At 47.5% G+C, this 15,430-nt stretch overlaps 1 protein-coding gene across 2 annotated transcripts in view; it reads left to right on the forward strand.

Moving 5' to 3' along the window:
* Window positions 1–2,236: 2,236 nt before the first annotated feature.
* The window catches only part of LOC124011625 (dedicator of cytokinesis protein 2-like), a 206,049-nt gene continuing 192,855 nt past the window's right edge, over window positions 2,237–15,430 (forward strand). The window contains exons 1-10 of one of the 2 annotated variants that reach the window (XM_046325081.1): window positions 2,237–2,392; window positions 3,605–3,688; window positions 7,420–7,460; window positions 10,282–10,337; window positions 10,486–10,582; window positions 10,668–10,816; window positions 10,961–11,108; window positions 11,551–11,708; window positions 14,055–14,136; window positions 14,393–14,528. In XM_046325081.1, the coding sequence (XP_046181037.1) occupies window positions 2,350–2,392; window positions 3,605–3,688; window positions 7,420–7,460; window positions 10,282–10,337; window positions 10,486–10,582; window positions 10,668–10,816; window positions 10,961–11,108; window positions 11,551–11,708; window positions 14,055–14,136; window positions 14,393–14,528 (994 nt within the window). In that variant the 5' untranslated portion in view covers window positions 2,237–2,349. The remainder of the gene's footprint in view (window positions 2,393–3,604; window positions 3,689–7,419; window positions 7,461–10,281; window positions 10,338–10,485; window positions 10,583–10,667; window positions 10,817–10,960; window positions 11,109–11,550; window positions 11,709–14,054; window positions 14,137–14,392; window positions 14,529–15,430) is intronic. The other variant, XM_046325082.1, reaches the window with a different exon arrangement.

Consider the following 15,430-nt stretch of genomic DNA (forward strand, 5'->3'; position numbering starts at 1 on the left):
CCTATATCCATTCTACCCTGCCTATCTAAGGTCTTCGAAAGCCAAGTCAACAAACAGGTCACTGACCATCTCGAATCCCACCGTACCTTCTCCGCTATGCAATCTGGTTTCCGAGCCGGTCACGGGTGCACCTCAGCCACTCTCAAGGTACTAAACGACATCATAACCGCCATCGATAAAAGACAGTACTGTGCAGCCGTCTTCATCGACCTTGCCAAGGCTTTCGACTCTGTCAATCACCAGATTCTTATCGGCAGACTCAGTAGCCTCGGTTTTTCGGATGACTGCCTTGCCTGGTTCACCAATTACTTTGCAGACAGAGTTCAGTGTGTCAAATCGGAGGGCATGCTGTCCGGTCCTCTGGCAGTCTCTATGGGGGTGCCACAGGGTTCAATTCTCGGGCCGACTCTTTTCTCTGTATATATCAATGATGTTGGTCTTGCTGCGGGCGATTCCCTGATCCACCTCTACGCAGATGACACCATTCTATATACTTTCGGCCCGTCATTGGACACTGTGCTATCTAACCTCCAAACAAGCTTCAATGCCATACAACACTCCTTCCGTGGCCTCCAACTGCTCTTAAACGCTAGTAAAACCAAATGCATGCTTTTCAACCGATCGCTGCCTGCACCCGCATGCCCGACTAGCATCACCACACTGGATGGTTCCGACCTTGAATATGTGGACACTTATAAGTACATAGGTGTCTGGCTAGACTGCAAACTCTCCTTCCAGACCCATATCAAACATCTCCAATCGAAAATCAAATCAAGAGTCGGCATTCTATTCCGCAACAAAGCCTCCTTCACTCACGCTGCCAAGCTTACCCTAGTAAAACTGACTATCCTACCGATCCTCGACTTCGGCGATGTCATCTACAAAATCGCTTCCAACACTCTACTCAGCAAACTGGATGCAGTTTATCACAGTGCCATCCGTTTTGTCACTAAAGCATCTTATACTACCCACCACTGCGACTTGTATGCTCTAGTCGGCTGGCCCTCGCTACATATTCGTCGCCAGACCCACTGGCTCCAGGTCATCTACAAGGCCATGCTAGGTAAAGCTCCACCTTATCTCAGTTCACTGGTCACGATGGCAACACCCGTAGCACGCGCTCCAGCAGGTGTATCTCACTGATCATCCCTAAAGCCAACACCTCATTCGGCCGCCTTTCGTTCCAGTACTCTGCTGCCTGTGACTGGAACGAATTGCAAAAATCGCTGAAGTTGGAGACTTTTATCTCCCTCACCAACTTCAAACATCAGCTAGCTGAGCAGCTAACCGATCGCTGCAGCTGTGCATAATCTATTGGTAAATAGCCCACCCATTTTCACCTACCTCATCCCCACAGTTTTTATTTAGTTACTTTTCTGCTCTTTTGCACACCAATATCTCTACCTGTACATGATCATCTGATCATTTATCACTCTAGTGTTAATCTGCAATATTGTAATTATTCGCTTACCTCCTCATGCCTTTTGCACACATTGTATATAGACTCCCTTATTTCTACTGTGTTATTGACTTGTTAATTGTTTACTCCATGTGTAACTCTGTGTTGTCTGTTCACACTGCTATGCTTTATCTTGGCCAGGTCGCAGTTGCAAATGAGAACTTGTTCTCAACTAGCCTACCTGGTTAAATAAAGGTGAAATAAAAAAATAAAAAAATAAATAGTCTATAACTTGACCTCTTGTCAAATGTGATGTCTACCACCCTCTATTGGATAAGTAAGGCAACTACACATCAATTTTACATCTCCATCACTCATATTGAGTGAATTATTTAGTGGTCGGTTCCATCCACAGTGAGTAGAATGACAGAAGCTTCTTTAGATGCAGGGCTGGTTACATCTGTCTGGTCCGACCATCAGGGGAGCAATAAGAGGAGCTGGGATTTTTACGAGAGCAGTCCAAGGTCAGAAACATAACAGGTCTATTATTCAGATTCATTCAGAGTGCATTTGAACATTTTATTCCAGATAGGCGGCCAAGAAGTGAATAAGATCATTTGTGACTTTAGACTAAACCACTGCCTCACTTACATTTGAACAGCCATGCTGCCCATTGGCCACTCGTTGAGAACAGGTTCATTGTTCAGACTGAGGTCAGATGCAGAGTTACAGTCAGTGAACAGCTACACAACTAACGACAGTTCCCCTGTGAGAGCTGTGAAGAGACGAAGAAAGGAGAAAGAGAAGAGGAAGGAAGGAGAGGGGGAGGAGCTCTCTGCTTTCATATACAGAACTAAATGCAGAAGTGAGAGGTAGAGTGGAAAACGTATCTCAGACACCCAGAGAGAGAGAGAGAGAGAGAGCGCGAGAGAGGGGAAAGAGAAGCAGTCATGGCTCCTTGGATGAGGACCACCACGGAGCGGTATGGCGTAGGTAAGTAATCCACGCTCACCTGTGTAGGCCTCCATGTGTGTGTGTTTGCAGAAGGGTGATGGCCCTTCGCCCTGGCTTTCTCCATGACAGGATGTGGGCGGGTGTCAGCTAACAGACTCTAGCAGTATGACTCTGACAGTGTGACTATGTCTGCACAGTCATGAGGTAGAGATCACTGATAGACCTCTGTGTCGAGAGAAACAAAATGGCTGATTCAGACTTCATGACATGGCTGTCAGGAATCACTTCACGCATGATGGCAGTGGTTCAACTCGCGGACCTTTCCTAATCAGAAAGACTGATTCTATCACTGTCACTTTTCAGAAACATATTGCTCTTCAGAGCAGGGTTTCTAGTTGCTGCAGTAGTTCTACATGTATTAGAAACTGATGACCTGAGAAGGGGAAGATGTTTCAGCTTTGTACTTATCATGGGTAATCTCTTGATTGACCTGTTTGGCCTTAAAGAGCAGAGTGTTTAATATAGCTCAAACCTGACGCAATATGCAAAATAATATTGAATATGAAAAGTAACATGTATCATTGCGACCGTGTCAGATTGAAAACACAGGAAGTGCAGGAGGGAGGAAGTAGCATGAGGTTTCATACATACAGCAACACCACAGTAGTGTTCCAAACATCATGTGTACACAGACCTAGAAAACACAGTGTACCACCATATTATTACTGATAAACAAGATATGTATATATACATATATATAGATATACATAGATATTGGACATAGAAAGAGGTCACACATTTCTTGACATAGTTGTGCAACAGTGGAGGCTGGTGGGAGGAGCTATAGGAGGACGGGCTCATTGTAATGTCTGGAATGGTGTAAATGGATCAAACATGAAACCATGGGTTTGACTCAGTTCCATTTATTCCATTCCCATCCTCCTATAGCTCCTCCCACCAGCGTCCTCTGTTGTACAAACATATATCATTTTTTCTTTATCTAATCTAAACATGAGGAACAAGCATATATAAATCTCATAATAATAGTGAAAAGACCTCGCCCCCCAACAAGCAAAAAAAACAAAACAAGATACTATCCTCTCCCTCCCCTGAACAATAAAGTCTGAGTGTTTTCTTGGGCTTAAGGGTGAAAACAAAAGGTAATGAATAGGTTTCTGTTATGTTCACTCTGTTTTAGGGTCTCTCTCTGCGGTACACTGTATGACCCTCTCGTCTCTCTGTCTCCCCTAGTAATGTGGAATTTCATTGGCCTTGGAGAGAAGCAGCTGTCTCTGGAGATTGGGGACACGGTCCACATCCAGGAGACCTGCGAAGGTAAGGGAGCTGACTGGGAATGTACTGGTTTTACCGGGAATAATGTGGGATGTAAACTGGGAATAATGTGGGATGTAAACTGGGAATAATGTGAGATGTAAACTGGGAATAATGTGGGATGTAAACTGAGAATAATGTGGGATGTAAACTGGGAATAATGCGGGATGTAAACTGGGTATAATGTGGGATGTAAACTGGGAATAATGTGGGATGTAAACTGGGAATAATGTGGGATGGAAACTGAAAATAATGTGGGATGTAAACTGAAAATAATGTGGTATGGAACCTGAGAATAATGTGGGATTTAAACTGGGAATAATGTCTAAATGTAAACTGGGAATAATGTGGGATGTAAACTGGGAATAATGTGGGATGTAAACTGGGAATGATGTGGGATGTAACCTGGGAATAATGTGGGATGTAAACTGGGAATAATGTGGGATGTAAACTGGGAATAATGTGAAATATAATGTGGGATGTAAACTGGGAATAATGTGGAATGTAAACTGGGAATAATGTGGGATGTAAACTGGGAATAATGTGGGATGTAAACTGGGTATAATGTGGGATGTAAACTGGGAATAATGTGGAATGTAAACTGGGAATAATGTGGAATGTAAACTGGGAATAATGTGGGATGTAAACTGAAAATAATGTGGGATGTAAACTGAAAATAATGTGGTATGGAACCTGAGAATAATGTGGGATTTAAACTGGGAATAATGTCTAAATGTAAACTGGGAATGATGTGGGATGTTAACTAGGAATAATGTCTGGATGTAAACTGGAATAATGTGGGATGGCAACTGAGTATAATGTGGACCTGAGAACAATGTGCGATGAAAACGTGGAATATTGTGTCATGGAACCTGGGAATAACATGGGATGGAAACTAGGTCTATTGCGGGATGTAAACTGGGAATGTAAACTGGAATATAAACTGGGAATAATGTGGGATGTAAACTGGGAATGTGAACTGGGATGTAAACTGCAAATAATTTATGGATATAAACTGGGAATAATATCTGGATGTAAACTCTGAATAATGTGGGATGGCAACTGAGTATAATGTGGAATGGAAAATGGGATTTAAACTGGGACTGGAAACTGGTATTAATGTGGAATGGAAACTGAAAATGATGTGGTATGTTGTGACTGTAACCTGTCCTGTGACTGTACCCTGTGTTGTCACTGTATCCTGTCCTGTGACTGTAACCTGTGTTGTGACTGTATCCTGTGTTGTGACTTTACCCTGTGTTGTGACTTTACCCTGTGTTGTGACCTTATCCTGTGTTGTGACTATATCATGTGTTGTGACTTTACCCTGTGTTGTGACTTTACCCTGTGTTGTGACTTTATCCTGTGTTGTGACTTTATCCTGTGTTGTGACTTTATCCTGTGTTGTGACTTAACCCTGTGTTTGACTGTACCCTGTGTTGTAAATGTACCCTGTGTTGTGACTTTATCCTGTGTTGTGACTGTACCCTGTGGTGTGACTGTATCCTTTGTTGTGACTGTACCCTGTGTTGTGACTGTACCTTGTTGTGACTTTACCCTGTGTTGTGACTTTACCCTGTGTTGTGACTGTATCCTGTGTTGTGACTTTATCCTGTGTTGTGACTGTATCCTGTGTTGTGACTTTATCCTGTGTTTTGACTGTACCCTGTGTTGTGAATTTACACTGTGTTGTGACTGTAACCTGCGTTGTGACTGTATCCTGCGTTGTGACTGTATCCTGTGTTGTGACTTTACCCTGTGTTGTGACTGTATCCTGTGGTGTGACTGTATCCTGTGGTGTGACTGTATCCTGTGTTGTGACGGTATCCTGTGTTTTGACTGTATCCTGTGTTGTGACTTTATCCTGTGTTTTGACTGTACCCTGTGTTGTGAATTTACACTGTGTTGTGACTGTAACCTGCGTTGTGACTGTATTCTGTGTTGTGACTGTATCCTGTGTTGTGACTTTACCCTGTGTTGTGACTGTATCCTGTGGTGTGACTGTATCCTGTGTTGTGACTTTACCCTGCGTTGTGACTGTATCCTGTGTTGTGACTTTACCCTGTGTTGTGACTGTATCCTGTGGTGTGACTGTATCCTGTGTTGTGACTTTACCCTGCGTTGTGACTGTATCCTGTGGTGTGACTTTACCCTGTGTTGTGACTGTATCCTGTGTTGTGACTTTATCCTGTGTTTTGACTGTACCCTGTGTTGTGAATTTACACTGTGGTGTGACTGTAACCTGCGTTGTGACTGTATCCTGTCTTGTGACTGTACCCTGTGTTGTGACTTTACACTGTGTTGTCACTGTACCCTGTGTTGTGAATGTACCATGTGGTGTGACTGTATCCTGTGTTGTGACTGTACCCTGTGTTGTGACTTTACACTGTGTTGTCACTGTACCCTGTGTTGTGAATGTACCCTGTGGTGTGACTGTATCCTGTGTTGTGACTGTACCCTGTGTTGTGACTGTACCCTGTGTTGTGACTTTATCCTGTGTTGTGACTATATCATGTGTTTTGACTGTACCCTGTGTTGTGACTGTAACCTGCGTTGTGACTGTATCCTGTCTTGTGAATGTACCCTGTGTTGTGACTGAACCCTGTGTTGTGACTGTATCCTGTGTTGTGACTGTAACCTGCGTTGTGACTGTATCGTGTTTTGTGAATGTACCCTGTGTTGTGACTGAACCCTGTGTTGTGACTGTACCCTGTGTTGTGACTATAACCTGCGTTGTGACTGTATCCTGTCTTGTGACTGTATCCTGTGTTGTGACTGTATCCTGTTTTGTGAATGTACCCTGTGTTGTGACTGTACCCTGTGGTGTGACTGTACCCTGTGTTGTGACTGTACCCTGTGTTGTGACTATACCCTGTGTTGTGACTGTATCCTGTGTTGTGACTTCATTCTGTATTGTGACTGTACCCTGTGGTGTGATTGTACCCTGTGTTGTGATTGTACCCTGTCTTGTGACTATATCCTGTGTTGTGACTGTATCCTGTGTTGTGACTGTACCCTGTGTTGTGACTGTACCCTGTGGTGTGACTGTACCCTGTGTTGTGACTGTACCCTGTGTTGTGACTGTACCCTGTGTTGTGACTGTATCCTGTGTTGTGACTTTATTCTGTGTTGTGACTGTATTCTGTCTTGTGACTGTATCCTGTGTTGTGACTGTATCCTGTTTTGTGAATGTACCCTGTGTTGTGACTGTACCCTGTGGTGTGACTGTACCCTGTGTTGTGACTGTACCCTGTGTTGTGACTATACCCTGTGTTGTGACTGTATCCTGTGTTGTGACTTCATTCTGTATTGTGACTGTACCCTGTGGTGTGATTGTACCCTGTGTTGTGATTGTACCCTGTCTTGTGACTATATCCTGTGTTGTGACTGTATCCTGTGTTGTGACTGTACCCTGTGTTGTGACTGTACCCTGTGGTGTGACTGTACCCTGTGTTGTGACTGTACCCTGTGTTGTGACTGTACCCTGTGTTGTGACTGTATCCTGTGTTGTGACTTTATTCTGTGTTGTGCCTGTATTCTGTCTTGTGACTGTATCCTATGTTGCGGCTGTACCCTGTGTTTGACTGTACCCTGTGATGTGTCTGTACCCTGTGTTTGACTGTACCCTGTGATGTGTCTGTACCTTGTGTTGTAACTGTACCCTGTGCTTGACTGTACCCTGTTTTGTGACTGTACCCTGTGTTGTGACTGTACCCTGTTTTCTCTGGTTGCAGGCTGGTATAAAGGCTACCTGGTCAGGAACAATGATCGACAGGTAAGACACAGCTGGTCAATTGATGACAGGATAGTTTGTTTGGATTTGAACAAAGTATCTCTCTACATACTCTCTCTCCATCCCCTCTACCTCCCCCTCTTCTCTCCTTCATTCTCTACCTCCCTCCCTCTGCTCTCCCTCCTTCTCTACCTGCCTCCCTCCTCTCTCCCCTCTCTCTATCTACCTTTCTCTCCTCTCTCCCCTCTCCCTATCTACCTCTCTCTCTCCCTCTCTATCTCCCTCTCTCTCCTCTCACCCCTCTCTCTATCTACCTCTCTCTCCTCTCTCCCCTCTATCTACCCCTCTCTCCTCTCTCCCCTCTCTCTATCTACCTCTCTCCCCTTTTTCTATCTACCTCTCTCCATCTACCTCTCCTCTCTCTATCTACCTCTCTCCCCTCTCTCTATCTACCTCTCTCCCCTCTCTCTATCTATCTCTCTCCATCTACCTCTCTCCCCTCTCTCTATCTACCTCTCTCCATCTACCTCGCTCTATCTACCTCTCTCCATCTACCTCTCTCTCCTCTCTCTATCTACCTCTCTCCATCTACCTCTCTCCCCTCTCTCTATCTACCTCTCTCCATCTACCTCTCTCTCCTCTCTCTATCTACCTCTCTCCATCTACCTCTCTCCCCTCTCTCTATCTACCTCTCTCCATCTACCTCTCTCTCCTCTTTCTATCTATCTCTCTCCATCTACCTCTCTCTCCTCTCTCCCCTCTCTTTATCTACCTCTCTCCATCTACCTCTCTCTCCTCTCTCCTCTCTCTCTATCTACCTCTCTCCATCTACCTCTCTCCCCCTCTCTATCTACCTCTCTCCATCTACCTCTCTCTATCTACCTCTCTCCATCTACCTCTCTCCCCTCTCTCTATCCACGTCTCTCCATCTACCTCTCGCCCCTCTCTCCATCTACCTCTCTCCATCTACCTCTCTCCCTTCTCTCTATCTACCTCTCTCCATCTACCTCTCTCCCCTCTCTCTATCTACCTCTCTCCATCTACCTCTCTCCCCCCTCTCTATCTACCTCTCTCCATCTACCTCTCTCTATCTACCTCTCTCCATCTACCTCTCTCCCCTCTCTCTATCCACGTCTCTCCATCTACCTCTCGCCCCTCTCTCCATCTACCTCTCTCCATCTACCTCTCTCCCCTCTCTCTATCTACGTCTCTCCATCTACCTCTCTCCCCTCTCTCTATCTACCTCTCTCCATCTACCTCTCCCCCTCTCTCTATCTACCTCTCTCCATCTACCTCTCCCCCCTCTCTCTATCTACCTCTCTCCATCTACCTTTCTCCCCTCTCTCTATCTACCTCTCTCCATCTACCTCTCTCCCCTCTCTCTATCTACCTCTCTCCATCTACCTCTCTCCTCTCTCCCCTCTCTCTATCTACCTCTCTCCATCTACCTCTCTCCCCTCTCTCTCCTCTCTCTATCTACCTCTCTCCATCTACCTCTCTCTCCTCTCTCTATCTACCTCTCTCCCCTCTCTCTATCTACCTCTCTCCATCTACCTCTCTCTCCTCTCTCTATCTACCTCTCTCCATCTACCTCTCTCCATCTACCTCTCTCTCCTCTCTCTATCTACCTCTCTCCATCTACCTCTCTCTATCTACCTCTCTCCATCTACCTCTCTCCCCTCTCTCTATCTACCTCTCTCCATCTACCTCTCTCCCCCTCTCTATCTACCTCTCTCTATCTACCTCTCTCCCCTCTCTCTATCTACCTCTCTCCATCTACCTCTCTCATCTACCTCTCTCCCTACCTCTCTCTCCTCTCTCTATCTACCTCTCTCCATCTACCTCTCCCCCTCTCTCTATCTACCTCTCTCCATCTACCTTTCTCCCCTCTCTCTATCTACCTCTCTCCATCTACCTCTCTCCCCTCTCTCTATCTACCTCTCTCCATCTACCTCTCTCTCCTCTCTCCCCTCTCTCTATCTACCTCTCTCCATCTACCTCTCTCCCCTCTCTCTCCTCTCTCTATATACCTCTCTCTCCTCTCTCTATCTACCTCTCTCCCCTCTCTCTACCTCTCTCTCTCCATCTACCTATCTCTCCTCTCTCTATCTACCCCTCTCCATCTACCTCTCTCCATCTACCTCTCTCTCTTCTCTCTATCTACCTCTCTCCATCTACCTCTCTCCATCTACCTCTCTCTATCTACCTCTCTCCATCTACCTCTCTCTCCTCTCTCTATCTACCTCTCTCCATCTACCTCTCTCCCCTCTCTCCCCTCTCTCTATCTACCTCTCTCCATCTACCTCTCTCCCCTCTCTCTCCTCTCTCTATATACCTCTCTCTCCTCTCTCTATCTACCTCTCTCCCCTCTCTCTACCTCTCTCTCTCCATCTACCTATCTCTCCTCTCTCTATCTACCTCTCTCCATCTACCTCTCTCCATCTACCTCTCTCTCTTCTCTCTATCTACCTCTCTCCATCTACCTCTCTCCATCTACCTCTCTCTATCTACCTCTCTCCATCTACCTCTCTCTCCTCTCTCTATCTAACTCTCTCCATCTACCTCTCTCCCCTCTCTCCCCTCTCTCTATCTACCTCTCTCCATCTACCTCTCTCCCCCTCTCTATCTACCTCTCTCCATCTACCTCTCTCCCCTCTCTCTATCTACCTCTCTCCATCTACCTCTCTCTCCTCTCTCCCCTCTCTCTATCTACCTCTCTCCCCTCTCTCTCCTCTCTCCATCTACCTCTCTCCCCTCTCTCTATCTACCTCTCTCCATTTACCTCTCTCCCCTCTCTCTATCTACCTCTCTCCCTCTCTACCTGCCTCCCTCCTCTATCTCATCTCTCCCTCCATATATTCAGGGCGCGTTCCCATCCAGCATTGTGCAGCTGAGGAAGGTCATCATTGAAAAGCGAGGGTGAGTGATGTGCGTGTGTGTGTGTGTGTGTGTGTGTGTGTGTGTGTGTGTGTGTGTGTGTGTGTGTGTGTGTGTGTGTGCGTGCGTGCGTGCGTGCGTGCGTGCGTGCGTGCGTGCGTGCCAGTAATATGTGGTATTTCTTCCACAGGGATCAGGAGGTGGTGTTGTCAGCAGAGATGCCCCTAGTGAAGGAGGTGACCACCACTCTGAGGGAGTGGGGAAGCATCTGGAAACAGCTCTACGTGGTAAACACTCCACACTTTGTGTGTGTGTGTGTTTGGTATATGTGTAAGTGCACGTGTGTGTGTAACAAGGTCTCTCTCTCCCTAGGCCAATAAGAAGAACCGTGTGGTGCAGGTCCAAGGGCTGATGTGGGATTTGATGGAATGGCGTTCCCAGCTCTTGTCTGGCACGTTGCCTAGCGACGAGTTCAAGGAGCTCAAACAGAAAGTCACCTCCAAGATCGACTATGGCAACAAGTATGGCCCATAAAACCCCTACTGAATCACTGAAATAGATCATTCTCATTTGAGGAACTCCATCTCTGTATCTGGCCGAGTGAGAAATCTTTCTCTCTCTTCCATAATCTCCTCCTCCTCCTCCTCCCCCTTCCTCTCTTCCAGGATCTTGGAGTTGGACCTGGTGGTGCGGGATGTGAACGGGAACATGCTGGACCCGGAAAACGCCAGCGTGATTAGCCTGTTCCGAGCCCACCAAGACGCCACCACCAAGATCAACGAACGCATCAAAGAGGAACAGGTCAGACAGAGAGTAAGAGAGGAACAGCTAACAGAACTAAGACAGAACTAAGACATAACTAAGACAGAACTAAGACAGCTAACAGAACTAAGACAGAACTAAGACAGAACTAAGACAGCTAACAGAACTAAGACAGAACTAAGACAGAACTAAGACAGCTAACAGAACTAAGACAGAACTAAGACAGCTAACAGAACGTGGTTGACAGGGCTAACAGGGTTGAAATTGGGAGAATAGTGACTGGAGTAGGATTGAGAGAGTTGACAGAGTAATGGAAAGAATACAATGGTCATGCACTGTATTTTAGGAGTGTAGCCTTCTCTCCCTCCCTCTCTCTCACACATACACTCTCTCTCTCTCTCTCTCTCTCTCTCTCTCTCTCTCTCTCTCTCTCTCTCTCTCTCTCTCTCTCTCTCTCTCTCTCTCTCTCTCTCTCTCACTCTCTCTTCTGTAGTCCAACATTCAGACAGACCACTCAGTAATCTCGGCCCGGATCCAGTCCTCTCCCACTCACAGCCTCTATGTCTTTGTCCGGAACTTTGTCTGTCGGATCGGAGAGGATTCTGAACTCTTCATGTCCCTCTACGACCCCAACAAGCAGACCATCATCAGGTCTCTTTTTAAACATCCCTCTATCCTGCTCTCTTTTTTACATCTCTGCTTCGTTTATCCTGCCTGTCTCTCTCTCCTCAGCCCTCTCCGACTTCTCTTTCTCCTCTTCTCCACATCTCCCTGTTTCTCTCTCTCTCCTCAGCTCTCTCCGACTTCTCTTTCTCCTCTTCTCCACATCTCCCTGTTTCTCTCTCTCTCCTCAGCTCTCTCCCAGCTCTCTTTCTCCTCTTTCTCACATCTCCCTGTTTCTCTCTCTCTCCTCAGCTCTCTCCCACTTCTCTTTCCCCTCTTCTCCACATCTCCCTGTTTCTCTCTCTCTCCTCAGCTCTCTCCCAGCTCTCTTTCTCCTCTTCTCCACATCTCCTTGTTTCTCTCTCTCTCCTCAGCTCTCTCCGACTTCTCTTTCTCCTCTTCTCCACATCTCCCTGTTTCTCTCTCCCCTCAGCTCTCTCCCACTTCTCTTTCTCCTCTTCTCCACATCTCCCTGTTTCTCTCTCTCCTCAGCCCTCTCCCACTTCTCTTTCTCCTGTTCTCCACATCTCCCTGTTTCTCTCTCTCTCCTCAGCTCTCTCCCAGCTCTCTTTCTCCTCTTCTCCACATCTCCCTGTTTCTCTCTCTCTCCTCAGCTCTCTCCCACTTCTCTTTCTCCTCTTCTCCACATCTCCCTGTTTCTCTCTCTCTCCTCAGCTCTCTCCCAGCTCTCTTTCTCCTCTTTCTCACATCTCCCTGTTTCTCTCTCTCTCCTCAGCTCTCTCCCACTTCTCTTTCCCCTCTTCTCCACATCTCCCTGTTTCTCTCTCTCTCCTCAGCTCTCTCCCAGCTCTCTTTCTCCTATTCTCCACATCTCCTTGTTTCTCTCTCTCTCCTCAGCTCTCTCCGACTTCTCTTTCTCCTCTTCTCCACATCTCCCTGTTTCTCTCTCTCCTCAGCTCTCTCCCACTTCTCTTTCTCCTCTTCTCCACATCTCCCTGTTTCTCTCTCTCCTCAGCCCTCTCCCACTTCTCTTTCTCCTGTTCTCCACATCTCCCTGTTTCTCTCTCTCTCCTCAGCTCTCTCCCAGCTCTCTTTCTCCTCTTCTCCACATCTCCCTGTTTCTCTCTCTCTCCTCAGCTCTCTCCCACTTCTCTTTCTCCTCTTCTCCACATCTCCCTGTTTCTCTCTCTATCCTCAGCTCTCTCCCACTTCTCTTTCTCCTCTTCTCCACATCTCCCTGTTTCTCTCTCTCTCCTCAGCTCTCTCCCAGCTCTCTTTCTCCTCTTTTCTTACCCCCACCCCCCACTCCCCATTTTCCATATATGTTTTTATTCCTGTACTGAAGTCACAGTTAATGATCAACACAGAAGGCTGCACATGGAAAGGCAGAGCTTGACTGGCAGCTGTCAGAGCTCAGACACCAGGAATGTTGATAGCTGTCTTTCTCTCTCAGTCCTTTTCTCTTCCTCTCTTCCCCTTAGCCACATTTTCCCCTGTTCTCAACATGGTTGCTGTCTAACCTAATGTACATACTATTTAAATATCATGGTAGAAATTCAGAAAATAGAGAGGCAATGCTTGACTGACAGCTAATGGTGATAGCTGTCTATTACTGTCAGAGCGACAGATCTAGGCTCTCCTTCCTCTCTCATCCATGCCAGAGTATTACGGCTGGTATGTGACATTCTCCATCGTGGCCACAGTGCCTGAAGGCCTCCTTCTGTCAAACTGTGACAGGGATATTTTGGGAAGGTGTCAGCTTTGGAAACCTTAGCAACATATCCCCACTGTACACTTTAAGCAGATTGATAGTCAGTCAGTCTCTGCTGGCCAAGAAGACTTATATTTAGGAGAAAGCAATGTATTATAAAGCATCCCAGTCGCTATGTAGGCCCTATGTACATTTATTTTTCTGTGAATTCATCCCGTATGAGCATTTCTATCAGTGGATGATGCGTTGAAGAGATACTTCAGGATTTTGGCAATGAAGCCCTTTATTTACTCCCCAAGAGTCAGGTGTTCACCATAAATAAAGGGCTTCATGGAAGCCATTTGCTTGCAGCTTGAGGAAAGTTGCCAGCTAGCATTAGCGCAATTGGTAACTGGTGTTAGCGCAATGACTGGATGTCTATGGTGACTGCTACCATGCTAATACAGTAGATACCATAGTATATACCATAGACTTCCAGTCATTGAGCTAATGCTAGTTAGCAACTTCATTCATACTGGATGCAGAGACATAAACATGGTATCTGTGAGTTTCTCTAAATGGCCTTATTGGCAAATTCCCAGAGTATCCTTTTAAGATTCCCTTTGAGTGTGTATTAATTGTTTCTGCTTCTTGTTAATCCGTTCCATGGCCTCCCTCTGCAGTGAGAACTACCTGGTTCGCTGGGGCAGTAAAGGCTTTCCTAGGGAGGTGGAAATGCTGAACAACTTGAAGGTGGTCTTTACAGTAAGTTACCACTAGAGAGCACTGTTTGATGCATTTCTTGTCCGTATCCAGTTATGGAGGTGCCATCAAATCATTTAGGTCAGTGGCTCTCAACTGGGTTTGCCTCATGACCCAAATTTAACCAGGTTGCATCAATGTTCCAATTGCGGGAGGGGAAATCACAACCCACCAGTTGAGAAATGCTAATTCAGTAAATGTATGCTCTGTGCATATAAATCATGTTTTTGATTTTGAAAACCTCCATCCCTTCCTCCAGGACTTGGGTAATAAGGACTTGAACAGAGAGAAGATCTACCTGATCTGTCAGATAGTGAGAGTGGGTCGTATGGAACTGAAGGAGACCAACACCAAGAAGTGTACCCAGGGCCTCCGCAGGCCCTTTGGAGTGGCAGGTAGGTACTAGTGTATGGCATGGGGTAGTGGGCATGGGGTAGTGGGCATGGGGCATGGGGCAGTGGGGCAGTGGGCATGGGGCAGTGGGCATGGGGCAGTGGACATGGGGCAGTGGGCATGGGGCAGTGGGCATGGGGTAGTGGGCATGGGGCAGTGGGCATGGGGTAGTGGGCATGGGGCAGTGGGCAGTGGGCATGGGGCAGTGGGCATGGGGCATGGGGTAGTGGGCATGGGGCAGTGGGCATGTGGCAGTGGGCAGTGGGACATTGGGCATTGGGTAGTGGGCATGGGGCAGTGGGCATGGGGCAGTGGGCAGTGGGCAGTGGGCTGTGGGCAGTGGGCAGTGGGCATTGGGTAGTGGGCATGGGGCATTGTGCATGGGGCATTGGGCAGTGGGCATGGGGCAGTGGGCATGTGGCAGTGGGCAGTGGGAATAGGGCATGGGGCAGTGGGCATGGGGCAGTGGGCAGTGGGCATGGGGCAGTGGGCAGTGGGAATAGGGAATGGGGTAATGGGCAGTGGGCATGGGGCATGGGGCAGTGGGCATGGGGCAGTGGGCATGTGGCAGTGGGCATGTGGCAGTGGGCAGTGGGCAGTGGGGCAGTGGGCATGGGGCAGTGGGCATGGGGCAGTGGGCAGTGGGACATTGGGCATTGGGTAGTGGGCATGGGGCAGTGGGCAGTGGGCATGGGACATTGGGCATTGGGTAGTGGGCAGTGGGCATGGGGTAGTGGGCATGGGGCAGTGGGCATGTGGCAGTGGGCAGTGGGCAGTGGGGCAGTGGGGCAGTGGGGCAGTGGGCATGGGGCAGTGGGCATGGGGCAGTGGGCAGTGGGACATTGGGCATTGGGTAGTGGGCATGGGGCAGTGGGCAGTGGGCATGGGACATTGGGCATTGGGT

The sequence above is a fragment of the Oncorhynchus gorbuscha genome, linkage group LG23, assembly GCF_021184085.1.
Source record: "Oncorhynchus gorbuscha isolate QuinsamMale2020 ecotype Even-year linkage group LG23, OgorEven_v1.0, whole genome shotgun sequence".
Taxonomy (NCBI): Eukaryota; Metazoa; Chordata; class Actinopteri; order Salmoniformes; family Salmonidae; genus Oncorhynchus; species Oncorhynchus gorbuscha.